The 23,253-nt window shown below is 48.0% G+C and overlaps 1 protein-coding gene across 2 annotated transcripts in view; it reads right to left on the bottom strand.

Annotated features, from left to right (window-relative positions):
- Positions 1–2,385: 2,385 nt before the first annotated feature.
- Positions 2,386–23,253, bottom strand: part of dapk1 (death-associated protein kinase 1) — a 49,198-nt gene continuing 28,330 nt past the window's right edge. For both annotated transcript variants that reach the window (XM_028413561.1, XM_028413562.1), the window contains exons 8-26: positions 21,176–21,328; positions 19,231–19,276; positions 19,044–19,133; positions 18,193–18,285; positions 16,807–16,926; positions 16,291–16,389; positions 15,443–15,541; positions 14,338–14,436; positions 14,045–14,242; positions 13,771–13,968; positions 12,194–12,292; positions 9,540–9,614; positions 7,846–8,062; positions 6,260–6,445; positions 5,991–6,188; positions 5,737–5,875; positions 5,492–5,612; positions 5,210–5,398; positions 2,386–5,006 (exon numbers count right to left, since the gene is read on the bottom strand). In XM_028413561.1, the coding sequence (XP_028269362.1) occupies positions 3,711–5,006; positions 5,210–5,398; positions 5,492–5,612; positions 5,737–5,875; positions 5,991–6,188; positions 6,260–6,445; positions 7,846–8,062; positions 9,540–9,614; positions 12,194–12,292; positions 13,771–13,968; positions 14,045–14,242; positions 14,338–14,436; positions 15,443–15,541; positions 16,291–16,389; positions 16,807–16,926; positions 18,193–18,285; positions 19,044–19,133; positions 19,231–19,276; positions 21,176–21,328 (3,715 nt within the window). In that variant the 3' untranslated portion in view covers positions 2,386–3,710. The remainder of the gene's footprint in view (positions 5,007–5,209; positions 5,399–5,491; positions 5,613–5,736; positions 5,876–5,990; positions 6,189–6,259; positions 6,446–7,845; positions 8,063–9,539; positions 9,615–12,193; positions 12,293–13,770; positions 13,969–14,044; positions 14,243–14,337; positions 14,437–15,442; positions 15,542–16,290; positions 16,390–16,806; positions 16,927–18,192; positions 18,286–19,043; positions 19,134–19,230; positions 19,277–21,175; positions 21,329–23,253) is intronic.

Genomic DNA, 23,253 nt, shown 5'->3' with positions numbered 1-23,253 from the left:
TGTGTGTGTGTGTGTGTACTGATCTCCGGGCGTATAGGAGTGTAGGAGGAAGTGTAGGGTAATTCTGATAAAAGCCGACAAACTTGAGCTGAGAAGAATGAGACTCGACCTGTTTGTCTATAGGTTCACGTGGTGGTTCGACACAAACCGACACGTAGTCTGACTCCAGGCTGTACGCAGCTGAATCAGTCACAGCTTTAAATGACATAAACTACATAAAGTTTGTCCCAAAAGACGATCACCTGTGTGAAATGTAACCCTTTTTAAGGTTTCAATCAATCAAGGGCGTTGAAGGGGACATGTCCCCACCAATAATTTGATTCCCTCCAAAAAAAAACAACACATTTTCTCATTGGGTGCAGAAAGGGTTAAATTCCATTAGGCTCCCATCAATGTCAAAAGCAAATCTACACCCTTGGTTTTTGCTTACAACAACAAAAATTAATGTGTGCTTAAACCAGTGAAGCCAGCTGAACTCACACACAGACACACAAAGGGAAAATGTGGCCGTGCTCGAAGAAGCGTGACAAACAGAGTCATGGGGTGCAGACGGCACCTTCTGCTGCTCGGTGCAAACATTTCAGAATGACACAGAGCTTCAGGACGAGTTGCAACAAGCTGCTTCAGAGCGGCGCCGTCATGTGAGCGTGTGGGCGCCGCTCTGATGACGGGCCCTGGACCAGCAGAAGCTTCACACAGAGGTGTACACATGTGTGTGCAGGCTGAAGGAGATTGGCTGGACTGATTCAACCAGGGGGCTCAGCAGAAGACACACAGACACATCATGTTCTCTATATAAAAACAATCAAGTTTGATTTCACAGCTTTTAAATTCTGCCCTTTATCTATTAGCCGTATCATCACTCTCAGCCATTTTGAGTTGACACATCCAATGAGCAGCAGCAGAGCCCATGAAGAGGACTCCGGCTGCCATCAGTCCTGAATCTGAACCGACCCATTAGCATCCATTAGCAGAATTAGCTAGCATGTTTGGGTAAAAGGCTGGAAAGTTCTGATATTTAATCAATACAACACCTGCTAAAAACACAGTTAACGTGATCATTTTAGCTCCACTGACTTCTGTTTATGGTCCTATTAAACATGTTTATACTGCTGTGAAGCTTTGGGACCTCTAGTGGTCGTTATAGGAACTGCAGTTTTTTTGAAAAATGAACCGATGCTACAAATATTATTATTAATAATAATAAAAAGCTAAACAGCATTCTCCTATGAAAAAAATAAGACCGTGTGAGTGATCAATCGGGGGTGCACTGTCCCTTTAAATAAGAAATGACGCTTGTCCTCAGTGTGTCCAATGAGACGGAGATGAAGATGTTAAGTAAAGCATTTATTATAAAATGTGTTACACTATAAAGTGTCAGAAGTACTAAGAACATGGCATTCCAGGACATGCTAACTGAATGGAACATAAATAGTGACAAAAGGACTTGTGCAACGCGGCGGATCAGAGGAATCACCTTCAGACCCTCAGATTCTCTCTGAGCCGCCGGGACAAAAACAAACAAAACAGAACAGAACAGAAACATCATGTGGATTCTGAGCATTTATAAAACAGCGTGCCTCGTCCTCAGACGTGATCTTCGCTTCCCTTTTCCAAACCTCCTCTGTACAAGGCTTCACTAGGAGGAAGCAGCGTGTTCAGGCACACAGCATTGGCAACGAGTCAACAACAAACAAACCATAAAGTGTGTGTTTTTTTTTCATTTTTCCAGGTTTCTGTACACATGTTGATCTGTTTTCACTGATGTGTGTTACATTCATGTAGCCTCAGTTTATATTTGGGCCTGGAGTATTTACACCACAGCTGCAGGCCGGCTGTGTCCATTGGCAAAAACAGTGAGAGAACTCGGAACAGGCAGGTAACACTGGAGGAAGTGAAGCAGACGGGAAATACTGCCAATCTACAGAATAAAGGCGCTTTACGTCCATGACATCCCTCCTGGCTCCAGGTGGGGGCGCACGCAGAGCGACAGTGTTCCCGCCATCAGCGGCCTTTGGCCTCTGTTTCCAGCTAACAACGCTAACGGTGCTGCTTCTGCTGCGACAAAGTGAAAAAAAAGATGGATGTGAAGCCAACACTGACACCGAGAGGGGATCGAATTCAGCGTGACGGAGGCGGCGTGGACGCCACTGTGCAAACACCTGACACTGTGGACGGTAACTGGCTGTTACTGGTCAGTAAAAAGGGGCAGAGGAAGCATGAAGGAGTGCAGAGTGGAAGCAGCCAATTACAGACTCAGCATGTTTTATTTTATTTTAATTTGGTGGCACTTTTAAGAAGAGTTTATGTAGAGTGTGTGTGTGTTTAAGCTGGGCCGGATCAGGGCTGAGCTCCACCCTGTCCGCCAGCATGGTGCAGCGTTCAGTTCCCTTTTTTTTTTTTACATTTGACTTCACAGGCCCCACAGTCTCCTCGCTTTGTTTAAAATTCATCCAATTAGCTGCCAGATTCAGTAAAAATCTGTCCAGAGGACAAATATACAAAAGGTGATTGACAAGTGTGTGGCAACAAGACTCAGCAGGAGGCCTGTGCCTCCATCAGGGGGATGGTGGAGGACTCCCCGTTGATAGAAATCTACGAAGGCTCCACCTTCAGACAGACACTGAGCCTCATCAGAGCTGCGTAGTCTAGCTGATTCAATTTAAACAATAATTAGACAAATTGGAAATTCTGGAACCTGTAAAAAGGTGTGCCGCCTGTCTCACAGTTAAACTTAATTCTGACTTTTACAGTCAGCTGCCATGATGAAAGGCTGCATTTAAAGCAGGTGGGGGGAAACTCTAGCTGCACGTATAAGCCGTGACGTTATGTCCAGTTCTGAGGTCTCACACTGAAGGCTGGAGCCACTTCCCAGTGTTCCGGTCCATCTGAAGACAAGCTTGAGTATTTCTGCCTCATGATAACAGCATGAAAGGAACGTTATTTATTTTCCTGGGTGGATAATGTTGGTGTGGTTGTTGCTGGATGCACGAATGAAGGAACAATTATTAGCTAAAAACACACTGATGAAGGACGTGGCGTTCCTTTGACCTGCAGCTCCCACACAGCGCCACATCGACTCCTCGCTGATATGAGGCTGAACACGTGAGTTTTTAAAACATCTTACTGATATCGTACGTACATAAACGGCCTTTTTCCATTTTCTTAAACAGACCTGTTTGAATATTTTTAGCGTGGACAAGGCACAGTTCTTAAAACGTTTGGAGAGAACGACGGTTTGATTTTTTGTGCTCTTTAGGGAGGTAGAAGGCCACGAAGGCACTCTGATAGAATGCAGATCATTTATGAAACGCTAAGCTGAACAGCCTAATGTGTCGTCATGGCGCCGGACGGAGCAGGGAGGTGATGTCTGATGGATGGAGCGAGTAAAGCGGCCTCAGACCTGAGGGTGGAGGTGACAGAGGTCCCGGTGTGAGGCTGCCATCTTTAAATGCATCCTTCATGTGGGCGGAGCTTTGTGTGTAAGGGTGGGGGGGTGGGTGGTTATAAGCAGCACAAGTTTAATAACAGAACAAACTCAGGGTTCCTCTTTGGAGCGTCAGCTCGGCTGTACAGGACGGAGAGCACAGACACACGTCTGCTGCATGGAGCGGTTAGAGAGCCAGCAGCTCAGTAACGATTGCACTTCATGTTCATTCACACATGTCTGTCAGGGGGAATGGGTGTTTGGCGAGGACGCAGAAGGTGCCTCAGCGGGAGATGACGGAGCTGATGGAGTTGTACGATGTGCCGCCGTTGCACGTGGGTGGGTAGCCGTTGGCGGCCCCTCCCACTGCTTCCATGTTGACCCTGAACACAGGAGAAGCCTTGAGCAGGAAGTCGGCGGCGTCGCGGCGGCCCAGCTCCCTCAGCTTGGACATCAGCACGCCGACTGTGCTGTCCGCTCGGCCGCTCCACTCGTGCAGCAGCGCCGCCGTGGGGCTGGGCTGCAGCATGGCCTGCTGAGAGTCCGGGTCAGAGTCCAGCTCGGGGGAGCCGTTTGGAGTCCCGTTGCTGTGTTTGGCCACCAAATCTGAGAGGCCGAGGTTCATGGCCAGCAGGCACCAGTCCTTCCCCAGAGCGTCCGGAGGGTCCAGCATGCGGCAGAGCTTCCTGCGTGCCAGCAGGGGCACGTCCGATATGTGGATGTCCGTTCCCAGAATGCCCTGCTGGTAAACCTCAGCGCAGCCGAAGGCCAGGATGCTGCTGAAGCTCTCCCGGTAGCCGCCCATGGTGTTAGTGAGCGAGCTTTCCCGCTGGACTTGAGCCCGGAGGAAATCTTTGGGTTGGTAGATCATGATGGGGGCGTGGTGTTCCCGCAGCTGTTGGGGACTCAGGTAGTATTTGGCGGCGAGCTGCCCGGGCAGCGTGGAGGCCAGCAGATTCTCTGTTATACTACAGATGGTGTCCAACAGGGTGTAGCACTTGGCTCGCTCAGAGTCGTGCCCACGTACCTGGATCTCCACTCCCTGGCCGTGGTTGACCAGCAGGATCATGGCCTCCACCCCACCCTGGCTTACTTTGGCCCCATTGGTCCACAAGTGGATGTCTCCGTCAATGTCCTCCCCGCCCTCCTCCTCGGGCTTCTGCTGGTGGCTCCAGCGACACAGGTTCACCTGCAGCTTGTGGAAGAGGCCGCAGGGAAAGGGGGTGAGGTGCTCCGCGGGGACGATCCGAACTCCGCCGTAGATCAGGGACTCCTCCTCCTCCTCTTCAGTCCAGGACCGGTGGAGGCCGTTGGTCTTGATGAGGGCTGGGATGTCCACCATGGATGGGTTGGTGACGTCGCGGGCACAGACGTCCATGGCATCCAGGACCTGCAGCAGCTCGTCCACGTCGCTTTCGGGGGCTAGAGCCTGCACCTCCTCCAGCCTGTAGCGGCCCCTGTAGTGGTGGATGGCCTTGGGCGTCTCCACAGAGAGCAGCTTGCCGAGGATGTTGCTGCAGAGCCAGCGAGGCTCCAGCAGAACGACGTCCTGCACCGTCTCACTCTGCATGATGTTGATCTGAGGGAGGGAGACGCACGAGGAGAGAGTGAGAGAAATGTGAGTCAACATGTGAGAAGTGAAGGTGAAGAAACATTTTTCCTTGTTCCAGGGCTGAGTTCCACTGCAGTCATTAGACTGTTTACGGATCAAATCATTGTTTAGGTTTTGTTGGTTCCTGAGCCAACAGTGACTCCTGGTGGTCATGTGTGGAACTGACTCACCTCCCCCATGCTGTGCAGCTGCAGGGCCAGCGTTCGGAGGAGATCCTGGCTGACCAGCGGGTTGATGTGCTCCTGGACGTCGCTGACAAACTGCTGCCACGACGTCAGCTGGTTGGGTCCGCTCAGCTTCCTCCAGGCCGGCAGGGTGGCCAGCAGGCGCTCCGACAGCAGCGTCATCGGGCTACACCGCTGCAGCGATGGAGGAATGGAGGAGAGAATAAACACACACACGGAAAAATATCGGGATGGTGAGAGACGGACAGAGAGAGGCGGGTTTCTCACAGAGATGATGTTGGTGCGCAGCTCCTGCAGGTGACTCCTCAGCAGCTTCATGTCTTTGGAGTTTGAGGCTCCAGCGTCCATCACAAACACTTTGTCACTGATCTGCAGGTCGTTCCCAAACCTGCAGACATACAGCTGGTTAAAGTCAGTTTATGAGAAGTGATAAAAGCAAAAATCTGAGTCTGATCTTTAGAAAATGTGTGATGACATCATGGAGTGTTCATGGACCGTGTTCACACTCTGACCTGTTCCGGACTTCCTTGAGCAGCACTCTCTCCTTGTCATAGGTGAACTCTCCAGAGAACGCTCTGGGGACGTCTGCCAGGTCCGCGTGAGTCGCCACCAGAACCACTGCAAGAGGCTGCTGGATGCGACCGCCGAAAGCTGCAGAAACACAAGAGAACACACATGCACACCTGTTAGATGATTACGTTTTTAACCATTAAAACTAAACACAAAGTTTGTAGCGCTGTTTTCTGGTAATTGTGCTCCTCCTCACCGATGTTGTCCTGCGGCAGGGTGAGCGCTTTCAGCAGGTTCAGCCAGTACGTGATGTGTCCCAGCTGCGTCTCATACGGCTCCTCCAGGCTGAACAGGACCAAGTGGATCGCCGTGACGTCATTTGCCGCAAAGTAGTCGTAGGAGCAGTAGTAGACGGGGTTCCCCGAGAACTCCCACACGCTGAAATCCCCCACACCTGCAGAGAGGGAAACGTGAGCGGCGAGCCTTCATCATGGAGGTCATTCTGCTCCAGGCTCAGAGTCTCACCGTGGATGTTGCCGTGCTGGATGTCGATGGCCTTGGTGGCCTGCTCGTCGGCCGTGGACAGGGCACTGTGGACGGGGGAGAAGACCTCCAGGACGCCTTTGGTCAGGCTGGGCTCAAACATCATGCTGCGGCTCCGTACGCTCACGTTCTCACAGCCCGGGTACAGGTTAGAGATGCTGACAGACACTGAGGACACACAGCAGGATCGAGCTTGTCTTAGCATCTTGTGTTTAAACCAGATAATACTGTGAGCCAATGTTGTTTTTTATTCTGTTGGAGGTGTTTAAATATTGTAACATTGAAACAAACAGAGCTTCAACCTTCAGCCCACATTTTCACTGCTGCAGCCACAGACTCGGTGCAAACACACGGTGGCGCTGTTCTCTCACACACAGATCCACTCTGCAGACATAACACTTCTCTGACACTCTGCAGGACCACACCTACAGTCTGAGGCTGTGGACAGGAATCACAGTAAAAAGATGTGTTTTCCTGCTTCATATAGAAAAGGTGATTTTCCAAATAAAACGTGCTATATATATATCTATAGGGGCTAATAATTCTATAACTGTGTATAAACAATGTGAAAATAAACTATTGTTTCAATCACTTACAATCAAGGCTAAATGAAAATGACGGAGCATCCATCCTTGTTGATCTCTGTGGCTGTAGTGTTGTGCGGTCTTGTGACTTGTGTAAAATCACTTTAAAACTCAGACAGCAGAGTGAGCCGTCAGTCACAGCCGCTCCGCTGTACCTGACTCCTCCGCACAGGTGGAGGTCAGGCAGCTTTTGTAATAATAACAGAAGCTGCAGGGATGTGAAGCTGTTCAATACGTCGGTGTCAACTGTTTTTCTGTTTATGACCACAAAGACAGGGAGATTCACAAAGACCTGATCAGTGCCGAGCTGCTCACATCCAGGAGACACCGGGCAAAGGTAAAATATGGAGCCACGCTCTCACTAATAAACGTGATTATGCTGCTGACAAACATCATGACGACACTCTCAGCCTTCACTGTGGACTCCTGTCACGTATTGCTGCAGATTTAACACACATTCAATAAAGACCATTACTGAGAGAACAAGAAAAGGCTGTTTCAACCCCCTCAGCTCCGACAGAGGCTGCAGATTTTCAGATGGGATCAGTAACTCTACACGGCTCACCTAACTGACCATTATCTTAGAGACTATCACGTCTGTCTGGGAGGTAATGGGCTCTGAGCGCCACAAAATAGAGCTGTATATATACAGTATGTGTGTGTGTGTGTGTGAGGAAGGACAGTGAGAGAGTGCAAAAACATGGACAGACAGAGTGAAGTGAAGTGTGAGAGTGTGAGTCGGTTCATTTTGTTCACAGTGCACTGAACACGTCAGGGACTCTTACTACAGACCTGAGGAGGACTGACCTCCAGGATACTTTAGGTTCAATCAGAGGGTCACTGGAAGGTTTTTTTGTGTGTTTTTTTTTTTAAATGTGATACATCTTGCACCATATCGCAGCACTGTAAAAGTATCTATCTATTAAAAAATGTAACCCCCTTAAATTTTAGGGTTTCCAGGATAAGTCCCTGCCAAACACCTACCGGCAGGTTTGGAGTTGATGGGGGAGTTGGGGTGGCGTGCTGTGTTGGTCAGGCGTGTCCTCCTCCTCCTGAAGAAGCTGCGCAGGATGCCACATTTCAGAGACTCCAGCAGCGTGCTCTTCCCGGCCCCGGAGTGTCCGAACAGCTTCAGCTTGATCCTGGGCTGGACGGTCTGAGTGGGCCGCAGCTGCTGGATGTAGCTCAGTTTGTGGTTGTCCTGATGAAAACCACAAATAAAAACAAACAGCAGCACAGAGTGAGACCGAGGGTTTATTAAGCTCATGCTTTCATTACAAGGAGACCCAGGATAAAAACCCTGCCGACACCCCGAGCGAGTGGTCTACAGATCCAGATGCATCACTTAATGAATCATCTTTATTCCACCAAAGGACCATCCATCCTGTTAGTGTTGTTTCAAAAGGATCGGCCGACTCACCTCACAGGGTTCATCTGTGTAATAAAACACTCACATATACAAACGCTAAGATGGCTGCGGGCTCCGCGTCCCGCTGTAATCCTGCCAGCTCAATGGATAACATTTGTAAGAGCGTTTTTTTAACCATCCGACAGATGAGTCACACATCAGAAGAGGCCTCAAACACTGTAAGTGGCTGAGTGGGATGTGAAAGCACTCCACACTCCCACCTGGGTTATGCTGTTCAATAAAAAAAGTTTCTAATTTCAATGAGAGTGATTCACAGAATAAAACTTCTCTATTTGAGGTGAGCTTCACAGGTTCTCTCAGAGCGGGAGGACCGGCACCGTGGGGTTTTTCTGTTCTTCCCGGTTCCCGCCTTTTCTTTCAGATCCGTCTGCCAAAGTGTCTTAAATTAGCCCAGCATATGCAGAGGATGACTGTTTTCACAGTTGCTGCTTTCATGTTGTCACGCTCTGCACCGCACCTCAGCGGGTTCTCTGGAAGAACGTCGGCGACATTTACCTTTAGATGTGCAGCCTCAGGTGGAGGCTTTCAGCGGCGGAGCCACGTGTCTGCATAAAAACTGCAGCTTCCGCCTCACAGTATTTTCTAGAAATAGTTGGATACAGCAGCTCCGTGTGTGTACACAGCTCTGCTTTACACTTCAGTCTACCTGCATGTGTGAGCCGAGTGTTGTCACAAAGTCTAAAAATGGCGGGTTGCTAAAATCTAACACCTCCCTGTCTCCATGAAACGTCTCTCTCCACACCTCAGCACTGAAATAGATCAAGTGTGGTGACTGTGACACGTGATGGTGCATCACCATCGCCTGCACTTTATTCTCTCTCTCACACACACATACTTATTGTGTATAATGGTTTTGAACCTTAGAGTTGTCTCCTATATTAACAGGCAGAAAAAAGCTGTAATGTAATGAATATTAAAGGTACAGTGCGGAATGTTTGTCTCCCCCTTCTGGTTGTGCGTGTAACTCACAGTCATTGTCTCAGACACATGGGTTTGACACAGAAAATCGAGGCTCAGCTTGTATAAGATAAGAGCCAAGAGCTGTACAAGCCCCCGGCGTGATGAACCAGCCCACATCTCAGGGCCGGTGTTGCTGACAGACACACAGAGGTGGTTCTAGACTGTGTTGGGGCCCTGTGCAAAAACCTCACATTTACATGGAGTTCAGAGATATGTTACTATTGTAAATAAGCAGCGCTTGGTGCGGCTCACGTAATTCTGACCAAGACCATGTGGTGTCTGTTTTTACCTTTTTAAGTTTCCCCAACAGTGAAACTATGAGCTCATGGTCAGCAGAAGCCAAATCTTCTGCCGTCTTCCCGTCCTGAGAGAGAAGGAGAAAAAAAGACATTTTGATTAAACAGATATTTTCTGTTACATCTGTTTTAATGTGAATATATATTATACAGCAGATGTTTAGGGAGCGATCATCTGATCCTCAGCCTGGTCAGTCACACAGAATATTCTCTGTGAAATGGGTCTGTAATCGTAACCCCCTGGGGCAGGGGACAGTGATCAGGTGGTGCAACTGCACCGCACATTGTTTAGGATGGTAGTGATGAGGTCGTTTGTTCACACTCGTCTGGTTGTGTGTCTATAAAACACATCCAGAGTGAGTTTACTCTGCATCTGTTGTTCTTGCCCCCTGAAAATCCAGCTCAAACCCTCAGAGTCCGTCTTTTATTTCACCGACCAGCCATGCAGAGCATCTATTAGTCGCACCGAGTGTTGTTAAGACACACTGAACTACAGCTGCACACACACACACTGCTGTAATGTATGACTCTCCACTCTCTCCTCAGCACAGTGACACAGAAGCAGCACATTCCTCACATGTTTCACGTCTCCTTACAATCGGAGCCATCTGTCAGTGTCCGGCCCGGGCTGCTGCCTCTGAACATGCTGAGTTTGAGCACCGGTTTGTCTCTGACAGGGTTGCATAATGTTACACTGACATTTAAAGTTGTTTGGACTTTTGGAAAATGTCAGAAAATGTGAATGTTACTGAAGCTCGAATCGACAACAGACCACTTTAATAATGTGCAGATGGCAGGGTGTCACGATTATTACTACTGATGCTTGGCTTGGCAGCCAGCAGCTGAACGGCGGGTGTGATGTTTGCCGTGACACTGCGGAGGAATATCCGATCATCTGCGTTATCTCCCCTTTTAAATAACTGCTGGAGCGTTCACAGAAATGAGTAAAAAAAAAAACAGTGTGGGCTCCTCAGATTGTTCTCCATCAGCAGCTCCACCGCACAGACCCCCTGACACAGGCCACTGGACAATGAATTATACATTTCAATATGTGCTTCTGGATTAAACATGCATAGCACATCAGCTGTCATACAATATTAACAGCAGGGTGATGCAGGCAGGGGAAGGAGAGCTTCAGGAGCTGGAAGGAAAGAGAGATCTTTATTTCAACCAATCATTTTGATAAAAAACAAACCAGGACGGCACCAAAACATCTGACTCTACAGCATGATTTTAGTGCCAACTGAGGCAAAAGGGAAAACACTCTGCATTAAGCACAGTGAGGAAAGCCCCGGGTGTTTCCCCACTTATCTCACATATGGAAGTCCTATCAACACAGCCCGACAACAAAACATCTGCTGTTTTCTATTGTAAAGCTGCAGGAAATGCATTGAAGCGTTTCACAATGGATGCTCGAGAAGCTGATGTGACGGAATAAGTTCATACAGTGGAGAAACAAAAAGTGGCTGCAGCTGGACGAGGACATAAAAACACGCCAGCATGTTTTCTAAGCTTAATGCAAAGGAAGCTTAGTGTGGCTAAAATCCAGACTGTAACCATCCACGGGTGCTGAAGCTCAGCGTGGAGGCTTCACCTAAACAGGTCTTTGTATTTCTGCTGTAAAGTGGGAACTGCCCATCAAAGGAGCTGAGGCTGCTGAAGCCATGAAGCATGAAGACTCAGGGGCCGACGTGACTTTTCTGACTTAATTCTTCAACAAACTGAACTTAACGTTTCAGCTAGTTGCAGCATTTAACCAGAACGTCGAAGTGCACATTTAATGCAGGTCAACTTAAGTCAGCGTTTGAAGCCTGGAAAAATCCTGAAGAAATAAAATCAGCCGTCAGAGCCGAGGCTTTGAAGCAGGCTTGAATTCACGCAGAGCACAGTAAAAGTGTTTTATGTGCAGGATCTGAAAAATCATTGGACGTGAACTCCTACCCACGTCTGAGGTCAAACACACTCACAGCCCGATAAACCTGAGCGCTGCTCTCCATTTGATCCTGAGCAGTTCTGATAAACGCTCTCAGCCCACAGTTGTCGGAGCCCTCAGCAGAAAAACATCACTCCGTGAAGTCGTGAAATTCAAGTTTTCCTCCAGATTCTTGTGTTTATCATGGCTGACGGACGTCCACTGTGGAAGTTAAGGGATAATTCCTGTATGCTAACAACCACAAAACACACACCCTGGTTTATTTCACTATTATAAAGACTGCAGTGAATGTTTAAGGACAGGCCGAGGTACATTTATTTAAACGTTTAGGCTTCTTAAATACTAATTTAGGCCAGTATATGAATTTGAATATTTTAAAGGCAGAGAGCAGACAGTGATGTGGTGCAGTCAGTGTCAGGAGGCCGCTGCTCATAACGAATGTGTGCAGCTTGAATCCAGATCGAGTAAAAAAAAAAAAACCCCGTCAGCTTTTCTCTGCTTTCAGCGAGCCTCGCTCCACAGCTCAAGCAGAAAATTAACAGCTCTCCGGGCGAATAATGTCAAACAGACACGATGTATACATGCAACACAACCTGTCATTCATAAACACACCATTAATCAAAAGGCAGAGAGGCTGTGGTGCCGTTACCTCCACATATTCTTGTCATAATGTACTCCGCTACTCTAAAGTGAGAAATCTGTGGGGCGACTTACGTTGGTGATGGCGTCGATGTTGGCACCGGCCAGGCAGAGATGACGGACGACCTCGAGGCTCCCGTTGTTAGCGGCCAGGTGGAGCGGAGTTCTGCCATGCTGCATACAGAGAGACAGACAGGAGGGTTCGGGTCAGTACCAGGAAAGTCAGCTGATTGTGACAAGCAGGATCAAAATATCACAGAAAGAATGAGAGTTCGATCCAAGCAGCAACACCCAGGGCTGACCAGCAGAGCCAAGAACTGCCCACTAACATGCTGTCACTGCCAAGATGGCTGACAGCTCTCAGACACCTCACTTAACCCCCGAAATATACAGCGAGTATATCCGTTTATACATGCAGTCTCCATGTTCATATGATGCTGCAGTAAACCCATCAGTGTTTTCTCTGCCACAGGACTAAAGTTCTGGAAACACTAAAATCAACCTTCTTCATTTCTCTACATTTCAATGAATATGAATTCAAAAAAGGAAGCATCCCTGCTTTTATATTATGCTGTAAACAGAGCAGAAGACATTTTCAATTCCAGCCCTCCTGTTCGTCTGCCCGGCGTCTCCAGCTGACAGATCCAGTCTCAGAGTCAGCAGTGTGTGATGCGCTGCTTTAGATCGGCTTAAAAGAAACAAGCAGCAGCTGAAAACAATGCATAAATCAGTGCGTCTGGAGCCCAGCTGTCTGCTCCGGATGCACATCGCTTCCCTAAAAACCAGGCTGGAAAGATGAAATGTTGGTGGAGGCTACCGGAGACGCTCTCTCAGAACACATTCAAATGGATGGTGTCGGAATAGAAAGCAGAAACGTGTGTGTGGGAAGACACGCTGGCAAAAAGGCAACGCAAGATCTCCCAGCCAAATATAAAACAGGTATGTGAGAGCTGCCTTAAAGGACCAGTTCGCCCTAAAACTTCTACTCTGCTAATCCCACTCCTACAGCATCAACACACAGAAAGCCAGACGTCAGGATTTCTGTGCTTTCTCATCTGTTTGGCCTGAGTGAGCAAAAGTATGTGGACGCTGCTATTGATCTGCAGTGTTCTTCACAGCATTAGTGAGGTCAGGGCTCTGTGTAGGACCATGACTTGTGCTGAAGGTCAAGTTTAAACATTAAAGGGGCCCTGAATGATGAAAAGAACTCTGGTCAAACAGCACTGTGTAGTCTGAGCTGCTGCTTTTTAAAAAACCCCCCAAAAAACCAAAAAAAAACCACACAAACATGTTGACGTTGACTCATCAAGGTGGTGTAACAGATCACATAATGCTCACAGCGCTGAGCTGGCGGCCGAAAAAAAAACAAACGCCGTGTTTGGAGGTTATGTAAGACGAACGATGAGCGGCTCTCAGTGCAACGAGGAACAATGCAACACAGGGACACATCAGCTGTGCATCAATACGTGGGCTGCGCCCTTCGAAGGACACGTTTGAGAGAGCGATTACATCACAGCAGCGCAACATGGCTGCACCGCATCGAGTCTTTTTCAAACCTCAGGATGGAACAGGTGGATCCTTCTCGGCCAATCATATACGAAGATTAAATATGAAGCTTAAAGTCAGGAGATCGTCCAGAGGGCTGTGCTCACCTTGTTGGGGAGGTCGAGGCTGGCTTTGGCACTGCAGATCGCCGTGACGATGGGCAGATTTCCGTCCTTGCAGGCGATGTGGAGCGGCGTGTTGCCATGGCGATCCTGCTGGTCCAGGTGGGAGTGGTGTCTGAGGAGGCAGCGGACCACTTCGACCTGACACCTACGCACGGCGAGGTGGAGAGCCGTGTGGGCATCCTGGAGAAACACACAAACACACACATTAACACAGCAGGTTAAACCTGTCATTATTAGGTATCGCCTCAGTTCGCACCTTATCGGTTGCTTCCAGGTTGGCCTTGTGCTCCACCAGACACTCCACAATGTCTGCGAAGCCGCGAGCGGACGCCGTGAGCAGAGGCGTCTCCCCCTCGCGGTTCTTGGCGTCCACGTGGCAGCCGGCCTGGCAGAGCGCCCGGGCCACAGCAGAGTAGCCATGCCAGGCAGCGCAGTGCAGCGGGGTCTCGTGCTCCTGGAGTTGGGAAGCAAAGTTGGAATGAATAAGAATAATAATATGATGACACTGGTGCCATTGTGATGCCCGGTGCTGTCGCTGCAGGTGCTCACCCTGTCTGCCAGGTCTGGGTTGGCCCGGATGCGGCACAGGTAGCTCACCACATCCACGTTGCCATAGCGAGCCGCCACATGAAGAGCTGTCTCCCCACACTGGAGGAAGGAATGACATGACATCAATGATTAGTGGTTGACATAGAAAACATGACACAGCAGTTTCTGGGTGTTTTTCCACTCCAAAGGGAAGAAGGGAAGTACATTTTTTAGCCACATGATGTATTCAAGGACCATCAGAAAGTCTGTGATGAGCTGTTCGGTGTTTAAAGGAAACATGAACTTCAAACCCAGTTTTAGGGTTTGTTCAAAGAAGTCTATAATAAGTGAGGATTCTGTATCATTCAGTCATCGACACTCCCGGACCTGCCACTCAAACAAGACGTTTAGATTTGACTCCTCTGATCTGGGACTCGTTAGAAACTGATCCATCCGCTTCATATTTATGGCTGCCAGTCAGCGCAGAAGCTCATTAGCAGAGAAGCGGCGTCTGTGGAACAACACCCACGACGGTGCGTTCGCTTGTAGGTGGAAAACTGAACCGCTTTATATAACATCTAATGAATTTATGCCGAAGCAAAACATTGATTTAATTAAGTAATAACATGAGAGTCACCTTGATGAAAACGATTTCCAGTTTTAATGTTCTCTCTCTCTGGTTACACACAGACACACCATCACTGGTGATTTTTTTTTTTGAGTTGCAGTGTAATAAGGTAAGAGGAAACTTTAATGATCTTTAGTCCAGAACCAGATAATCATCAGGAAACGGGGCCGGAGTGCTGATGAGCTGTGGTCCGCAGGTGAAATGATTGAAGAGATTGGAGAATGCTTTTGGGATTTTATGTGGCCGGAAAAGCTCCATGAAGCCACACCAGCATCAAACACACACACACACACACACAGGCCATCTTTCTCTGCAAGACTTGTTTCTATAGCAACAGCAAATAAGCTGATAAAATGCCAGAGTAACTGGCTTTCACCTAGGTGTGTAAAATGTGTGTGAACGCCTAAATCTGTGAGTGTGTGTGTGAGAGTAATGGTTCTTAAAGGGGTCTGTAGAGAGGATGGTGGTGAGCAGTAGTGTGTGTGTGTGTAGACTCACCTTATCTTGGACATCCAGGGGACATTTCTTTTCATGGAGGAATTTCAGGGTCTCGACGTGGCCGTGTCTCGCCGCATAGTAGATAGCGTTGGCTCCGCTCTGAAGGTTCCACAGACAGAAGAACATTCCAGGATTTATCCCTGACCTTTACTTTATAATCACACTCTCTGGGGCTGTGTCTGCCGCCAGACGATACCAGCACAAAATACTGCACGTGTCTTACAGCGACTATTTTGAGGATGAGCTAGCATCCTGCGCTCAGAGCGTCCCAGCCGTGGTAACTGTGTGTGTGTTTAATTTACACACCTGCAGTGATTCACGCCTACAGTCAATCAAAAGTACTGTAACATGTAGGAGCACTACAAACAGACTTTGTGCACCACACTGACAAAACAACAGCAGACACCTTTGTCACAGTGGCTGAGAAAACTCGATTATTTGATTATAACTTTAAGTCTTTGAGCCCTCCAAAGTACACGGGCTACTTCACAGACATCCACACCTCTCCGTTCTCCAGCTCCCTGCAGGTAGCAGGTCAGACTGGGGATAAAACCTCACCAGCAGGTCCTGGATCAGCCATGTGCCACTAACGGAAGGTGCAGGAGAGCCCAGAGAGCTTTACTCTCACACAATAGCACAGAGGAAATGCCTGAGTCGTATGACCCCAAACTGAAACTCATATCTGGAGTCATCAATCTCTCTCGCTCCTCCCTCACTTACAGGATGGACTAATGGCAGCATGATCTGCCTAAACATCAGCGTAGCAGCACAGCAACATGCAACAGGTTCACATGTATTTATAGTGCAGGTAGCCTGTAAGAACCCAGAAGACGGTCTGTGGTCTTTACCTTGTCGTGAGCCTGGATCTCTGCGCCTTTCCTCATCAGCACCTCGATGATCTGAATGTTTCCACAGCCAGCTGCAATCAGGAGGGGCGGGGTCCCATGCTGCAAAACAAACACACATTATACTTGAAGTTAAAAGAAAAGAAGACAGATGAGCTCAAACACAGAGCGCACAACTCTCTTCTGCCTTTTTACATTCTTTATGAGCCTTTTTCTGGCTCTCTGTCTGTCTGTCATGTTATTCTCTCCACTTATCTAATCTCTTCTCTTGGCTTTTCCATTTCTCTCTCTCTTTCTCTACACATCACTGACTTTAATAACTTTCCATCTCATCAGTTGCCAAAAAGGCATCTTCTCCCTCCAAGAAGCAGGTTGTCTTTGTTTTAATGATGTGGTCATTTTGAGTTTTTTTTTTATCATGGACGTTGACACAGACCGTCTGTGGGTGTGTTACAGGTAGAGGTGGTTAATATGAATTGCTGCCTGTGTTTTTATTTGGATTCTAATGGCATCAGTCACCTTGTTGGGCTGGTTGACATCGTAACTGTTCAGCGAGCCGAGCAGATGCTGCAGACCGGGCACGTTGTCGTCATTGATGGCGTGGATGATGGCCTTCATCACAAAGGAGTCTTCTTCATCCTAGACAGGCGTCAAAAAACAGTTAAAGACAGTTCTGTGTCTGTGGTTTTTTCCCCTTTGGTGACATGTGACCCGATGACCTTGAGCTGGAGTCAGCCGTGCAGCAGAGAAGTCCGCTGTGACGCTCTGCTGCACAGAGAGAGGAGGAGGTGAGGCTCAGCCAAGCTGCAGCGACATTCCTAAACATAACCTCCCTGCTGGGCGGGCTGTGACTAAAGCACCTCGTAGCGCTGCGGACACGACACAAATACGTATGAACAGCAAACTGCCTGCTGGGAGTTCACTGTCAGCACAGTTACTTTGGATTGTTCACCTTCTAATAAGGTAAATCGTGGCACAGGATAATTAACTCCTCCACCACAGAGGGTACCTCAGGCTCAGCTTGTTACACCAATACACAAAAATGCGTCTTCTCTTTTGGAGCCAGCCTCTAGTGGACATTTGTGGAACTGCAGTTTTGGCTACATCTCTCCGCCCAGATGTTATCAGTGGTGCATCATCAAGGGTTTAAACAAATGACTGAAATGTACTGGACTCAGCATCAGCAGCAACGAACACAGAATGGATCCACCGTGTCAAACCAGAGGAGTAAACAGACAGAGCCTCTCTTAGTTGTAAACTAACAGAGAGGGAGCGCTGTGTGTGGTCTTTAAGTCAGGCACTTAACCCTGGAAATGCTCAGCCAATAAAGGTCTTTTAGAAAGCTTTTAGACAATAATGACTGCTGCAGTACTGGTTTCTGACCACAGGGGGCGCCGCCTCCTCACCATGCTGGGGTCCTACCTGCCCGCCTCACCTGTGACATGAGGAAGTGTGATCCTCTGATGTGGAACCAGGCCTGGCTGGGGGTTTTGTAAATGATTAAGCTGCAGTGTTTACATCTCTCAGGCTCCACACAGCCAACACACAAAAACCTCCGTGCGCTGCTGTCTGTGCACAGACTGACTCAGCTTCCTCCTGTGGACATGTACACATTCCTCCCAGCTATACCTGCTTTTAAAGGCTACACACACACACACACACTGACATTCCACAGCAGCCGTAGAAACACATGACCTGCTGCACTTCAGGGGGAAACGAGGAACAGATCAATTACACGAAGGAGCTCCAGATTCTCAGAGAGATTGTGGAGCTGGAAATACCAGAGCTGTAACTGAGAGCTAATGAGGAAACTGGAGGTCATTAAACTGCCTGACCTGTCCTGATGATTACCTTTATTTTTCTATACCAAGATGCATGTTTTCATATTTAGTAAGCAGATCTTACCAGCGTGTCATCGCTGCGTGCCACACTGATGTTGCTCCTGGACAGGAAGGAGCGGGACAGGCGGTTGCATAAGGAGATAAGTCGGACGGATTGCTGGAAAAGAGAAGGATGGAAGAATGAGTGGAAGTGGAGTAAGTTCACGTCAAGTCATGTTAAGGAAGCTGTCAACAGGCAGGCGAGCAATTTTCTGCTCTATTTACATTCAGTTACTTTACTCATTGTAATGGCTGATAATCCACTGACCCTCGTCTGATCGGCCGACTTTACTGTAGCCTTTGTCCTGCTGTGCGTCAGTGAACTGGACCTTCATGTGCGCGACCTCTGGAAGCTTCTCTGCATATTTTCGTTTGCTTTACACTCAATAAATGTGTTCATCTCTTTTAAGGGTGCACACATAAACTCAAAAATGCATTGAACTGTGTGCTAATTCAGAGGCTGCATGTTTCAAAGGATGCAAAGGTTGGACTATCTGCTGTTAAATTAGACGTCGCTTAGCAACACCGGCAGCTGCAGCTGATTTAAAAGTTTACTTTTCTGCCATTAGAGCAGCGTCTGTGTCGCCGTCATGTAGGTGACACCAGCATGCACGGAGCCTGGGGACGCGATGGGGCAGGTTTTTTTTTTCATAATCCAAATTCTGAAATACATAGAGTCGAATGAAGGTTGCTGCAAAGCCAGAAGCTTCCAGTGAGTCAGACGGAAGCGTGGCCCGACGGCTCAGCCAAACCGCCGTAGATAAACAAGCCGCGTGTTTCTTACAGGCTGGGGGCGCTGCTGGGTCGGCTGTGACAAAGCTGGAAAGGCTTTTCTTTCTGTATTGTACCACAGTTTGTCCTCGGAGATAAACTTACCTTCCACTTCCTGCGAGCTGCAAACTTTTTAAACTTTTCCATGTTGACGGCCGACTCCTTCCTGCTCAGCGCCTGCTGGGTGTCTTTTGGCTGGTTTTATAAACAAGATGAAACAAAAAAATAGAAGAACAGAAGAATAATAAAAAACAATCCAGGTGTTTTAAATGAAACAGGAAATGAGTCTGACCTTGATCCAGGGGTGCTGGAGGCTGTCCTGAATCGTCATTCTCTTTCTGTTGACACAAAATTCAAACAGGTCACAACGTATTTTTTTGTTTACAGTGATGATGAGCTGTGTTCACCTAAAAGGAGCTTTCGTTATTTTAAAGGGTAAAAAACACGTCACGTAATTGAGACCGTAAGCTGTCAACAATCTATGAGCTGTGGACAAGTTTAAGGAGGGATTACTGAGCGCAGGCAGCTACCAGCTGTGTGCAGACTATGTAAAACAATAGACTGCACAAATAATAATGTGAAAAAAAATAATCTGCACTCCTCAGTGCAAGCAGGAAGTCAGGACTGACTCACTGATCTGCAGTCATATGACAGAAAAGTGAGGCTGATGTGCAGACATTCTATAGCTGATCTGCTATCAGGTGTTTAGAGGCTGAAAGAGTTAATGAGGCCACTGTGACTGAAACGCCCTGAAACTGCTTTGGGTTCAGAGGGTTAAGTCAACGGAAAGCACAGACACCACCGCTTCTCTCCGTGCGTCACCGCCACATCCCTTATTACAACTGCAAATTAGAAGCTGCTGTTTATACAGTGTCAGTGTATCAGTGCGCGGCGCCACTTCCTCCTGTCTACGTCTGTTCGCTGCCACATCCCAGTTTCTAAGTAAAAGGACTCTCATGCACACACACACACACACACACACACACACACACACCACAACCTGCAGTGACAGCAGGACTGACGGACTGAGTCCACTGACATCATGACAACGATCAAACACGCTCTTTGAGGGGATCTCCATTAATCTGTCTGCCGGCTGAGGGGATCCATGTCTGCTCATCACGCAGGCCCATTAATAAAAGCTGCTTCCTGTCTAAAAGCCTCATTAGGTTGAAGTTTTGTAGCGTCACTTTCTCCGGATAAAGCGGGCCGTGCTCGTCCTCTTTCTGACTTTATCTAAATGAAATTATCTCCACACCTACAATTATTCACCTCTGCTATCCCCGCTTGCTTTGGCTTCTTTGTTCTGAGCAGTAATTACGAGCGAGGGGAAAGAGTTTTGATGGCAGTTACTCTGTTCCGAGTGCAGCTGCAGCCATTCAGTCGTTGCTAGAGCAACTCAGTAATTCAGGGAGACACACAGCCAGAACAATTTTAGTAACCAGTGCCAGGAGGCAAGCTGCCCACTCAGAGATGGAATATCTGCAGGAAGCACCAATTCAATTTTCCTGTCGGCTTATTAGAAGTATTGGAATAAGACCCATCAGACGTAAGGACAAGTAGGAGCATTTAATTTAGTTTTACTCTTGAATGATTACTACCTGATCTGATGTATCGATCGGTTTACTCTGCTGCAGGAAAGCTTATCTGCTTCATCTATTATTTAGCTGAGTGAAAACAATTTTGGCGTTGTTGAATCTTAGACGAATCAAAATGTTTCTGCACATCACTACAGCAAGAACTCAGGATGTCAAGAAAGGTCTCACGTCACTGAAAATGTGTCTGTCCTGTGGTCCATTACTGCTTTTAATAAATCACAAGATAATAAATTCAAATTGCAGAAAGGCAGAAATGTCACACAGGCTTGTGGTGCGAAGACCGAACAGTGGAGGTAGTGGAGTGCCACCATTCCCTTTTAAAGTGCACATCAAGAGGGTTTCTATGGCCGTTTGTGGCAAATAAAAGAAACACACATCTGCTTTATGGTATTATAGTGCAGCCTTTGTGTAAAGGGGCTTATAATCTGTCAACCATACTGGCAAACACGGCTGAGATTCTTCATTAGGGACCACTGGAGAGCAGGATTTACTCATTAGGGTTTGTTTTTAGCTCATCTTAGCCATGCCCTGTGCACTGACACATCTGGATGAGTTCTGTGTTGCAGCATCTTCTGGTGATGGCCGACACAAACACTCATGTGCTGTAGAAGGTTTTCAGAAAGAATAGACTGCACATACTTTGGATCTTTGATGAGGAGCCTTGCTATGAAGTCTTTGGCCAGGGCGCTGGTGTTGCTGAAGAACTCCTCATCGAAGGTGTAGTCCACGGCCGACACGTTGGCCAGCGTCTCCTGCTTGTTGTCACCCAGGAAGGGAGACGCACCGCTCAGGCTGGAAGACGGGAGAGAGGCCAGAAAGTCAGAAAGTCAGAGTCTGACTGAGGTTTACAGAGAGTCAGAATGTCCAATTACCTCCAAACCTAGAGCATAATGTTTTTGTGATTACATGATCAGCTCTATATTTATAATCAGCTGCCGATTGGTGTCGGCCCTCAAAACCAAAACCCAGACCTTACTACACTTTTGGTAATAAAACTGCTATCAGAGGAGAGCCCCGCAGTTTGACCAGGTGCAGGAATATTACTGCACTTTCACAGCCCTCCACTGAGCGATCATGCACACTGATCTGGGATCAACCGCCACCCGCCCTCCTTTCCTGCTGGAGCTTCTCATGCTCATCAGCACCAGCCACTAATTAGCATGCCAGCTGGGAGAGACGCGGAGGTGCTGCAGGTCAAGCTCAAGTTGAGAGGAATTGTACGAATTTGTCGACTAAATAATGCGCAGCTGCTCAGAAAACAAAGAAGTAATTAAGGTCGTTTTTTCAGAAGGATGGGCTGTAAACTCTGCAGCGAAGTGTCAAGTCAGGTCATTTTGTCCACAGTTTGCTTCACAAATGAGACTTTAAGATGCACTCTGGGTCATTTTAATGCTGATATAAACCAGTCCGACGACTTGAAACACAAATTAAGCTGCTGAAAAGATTCAGTAGTACATTTTACTGTTGCAGCTGTGGGCATTTACTCCTAAGGGCCTCCTAAAAAAAAAAAATCAGTCCGTCCCCGTCTCCCAGCGTTCAGCTCGCCGCTGCTCTGCTGTGATAATAGGCAGTGAAGGATCTATTTTCTACCTTGCCAGGCAGAGTTGTGACGGCAGCGTGGGTGGACAGCATGAACAGAGAGCATGTGTGCGAGCGTGTATATGCATGTATGGATGCATGTGTGCAACATTGTGTAATGGTTCACAACACCTACACGTTACGAAGCAGCATGTCATGTTTGCAGCTGTTTATTATGCAATGATCTGATCAGACTTTGCGGGCTGGCATTAACCTCGCTGTATTTTGGTGTTTGTGTGGGCATGCAGAGGCAACGAGCAGCTTTGTGTAGGTGTGACTGAAGGATAAAGATGTGCGTGAGCTGAGAGCGGCTGATGAACTTTTCTCTTCCTCTGAGTTAAACGGGGCTGACATGTCCACAGGCAGCCTCCCTGAAGGCCTTCGCCTGCAGCCTTGGCTGTTACCGGGACATTTCTCAGCGTCACGCCGCCTCTGTCGGACTTTTTTATCCCAAGCTGCCATCTTTTCTTGATGTCGCATACGCACCTGAGGGCTGTACTGCGAGGTGAGATTAAAGGTCGGGTAGGAGATTTCATTCTGATGCACTTTTGTTAAATTAGTGTAACTTCTCTTTACAATCCGATAACAACCAATTAGTTCGGCAGTTTCGCATTAAAATGAAGAATATGAATCATCTGTGGAAGCTACAAAACGCTAAAAACATCAGCCAATCCTCCGGGTGGACCCTGCGCGGAGTATTGGCTGGTTGTCACTCTCTTCCTGCTCTGCGCGCTCCAGAGAGGTACGTGCATGATGGCCGAAGTCACAGACCGCAGCTCGTCTTCAGGTGATGCGCGTCCATGTGATTGGGAGGCGTGGCTTCAGGGTGAGCTCCGAGAGAAAGGGGCGTGTGTTTACTTTGGAAATCTGGCTGACTCTCACTGAGTTTTCAAAATCTCCTACCCTACCTTTAAGAGGTTAGTGAGGCCTATGGAGAGACTAAAGTCAAAGTTCACCAAGCAGGTTCTGCTTCAACCTGGCTCCCTCACAATGGAGGCTTCTATAGTCATGCCATGAGTTTAAACAGACTCCGCTGTTCCACCATCACCATTCATGGTCATTAAACTGGTGTTTGGTACTTAAACGGTTTGGAGACTGCAGGGATCCATTTTTTATTAATGCTATTCTCTGATATTCTG

Source organism: Parambassis ranga, chromosome 9 (assembly GCF_900634625.1).
Source record: "Parambassis ranga chromosome 9, fParRan2.1, whole genome shotgun sequence".
Lineage (NCBI taxonomy): Eukaryota > Metazoa > Chordata > Actinopteri > Ambassidae > Parambassis > Parambassis ranga.
Note: the sequence above shows the minus strand (reverse complement) of the source record. Positions and strands in the feature narration are given on the sequence as shown.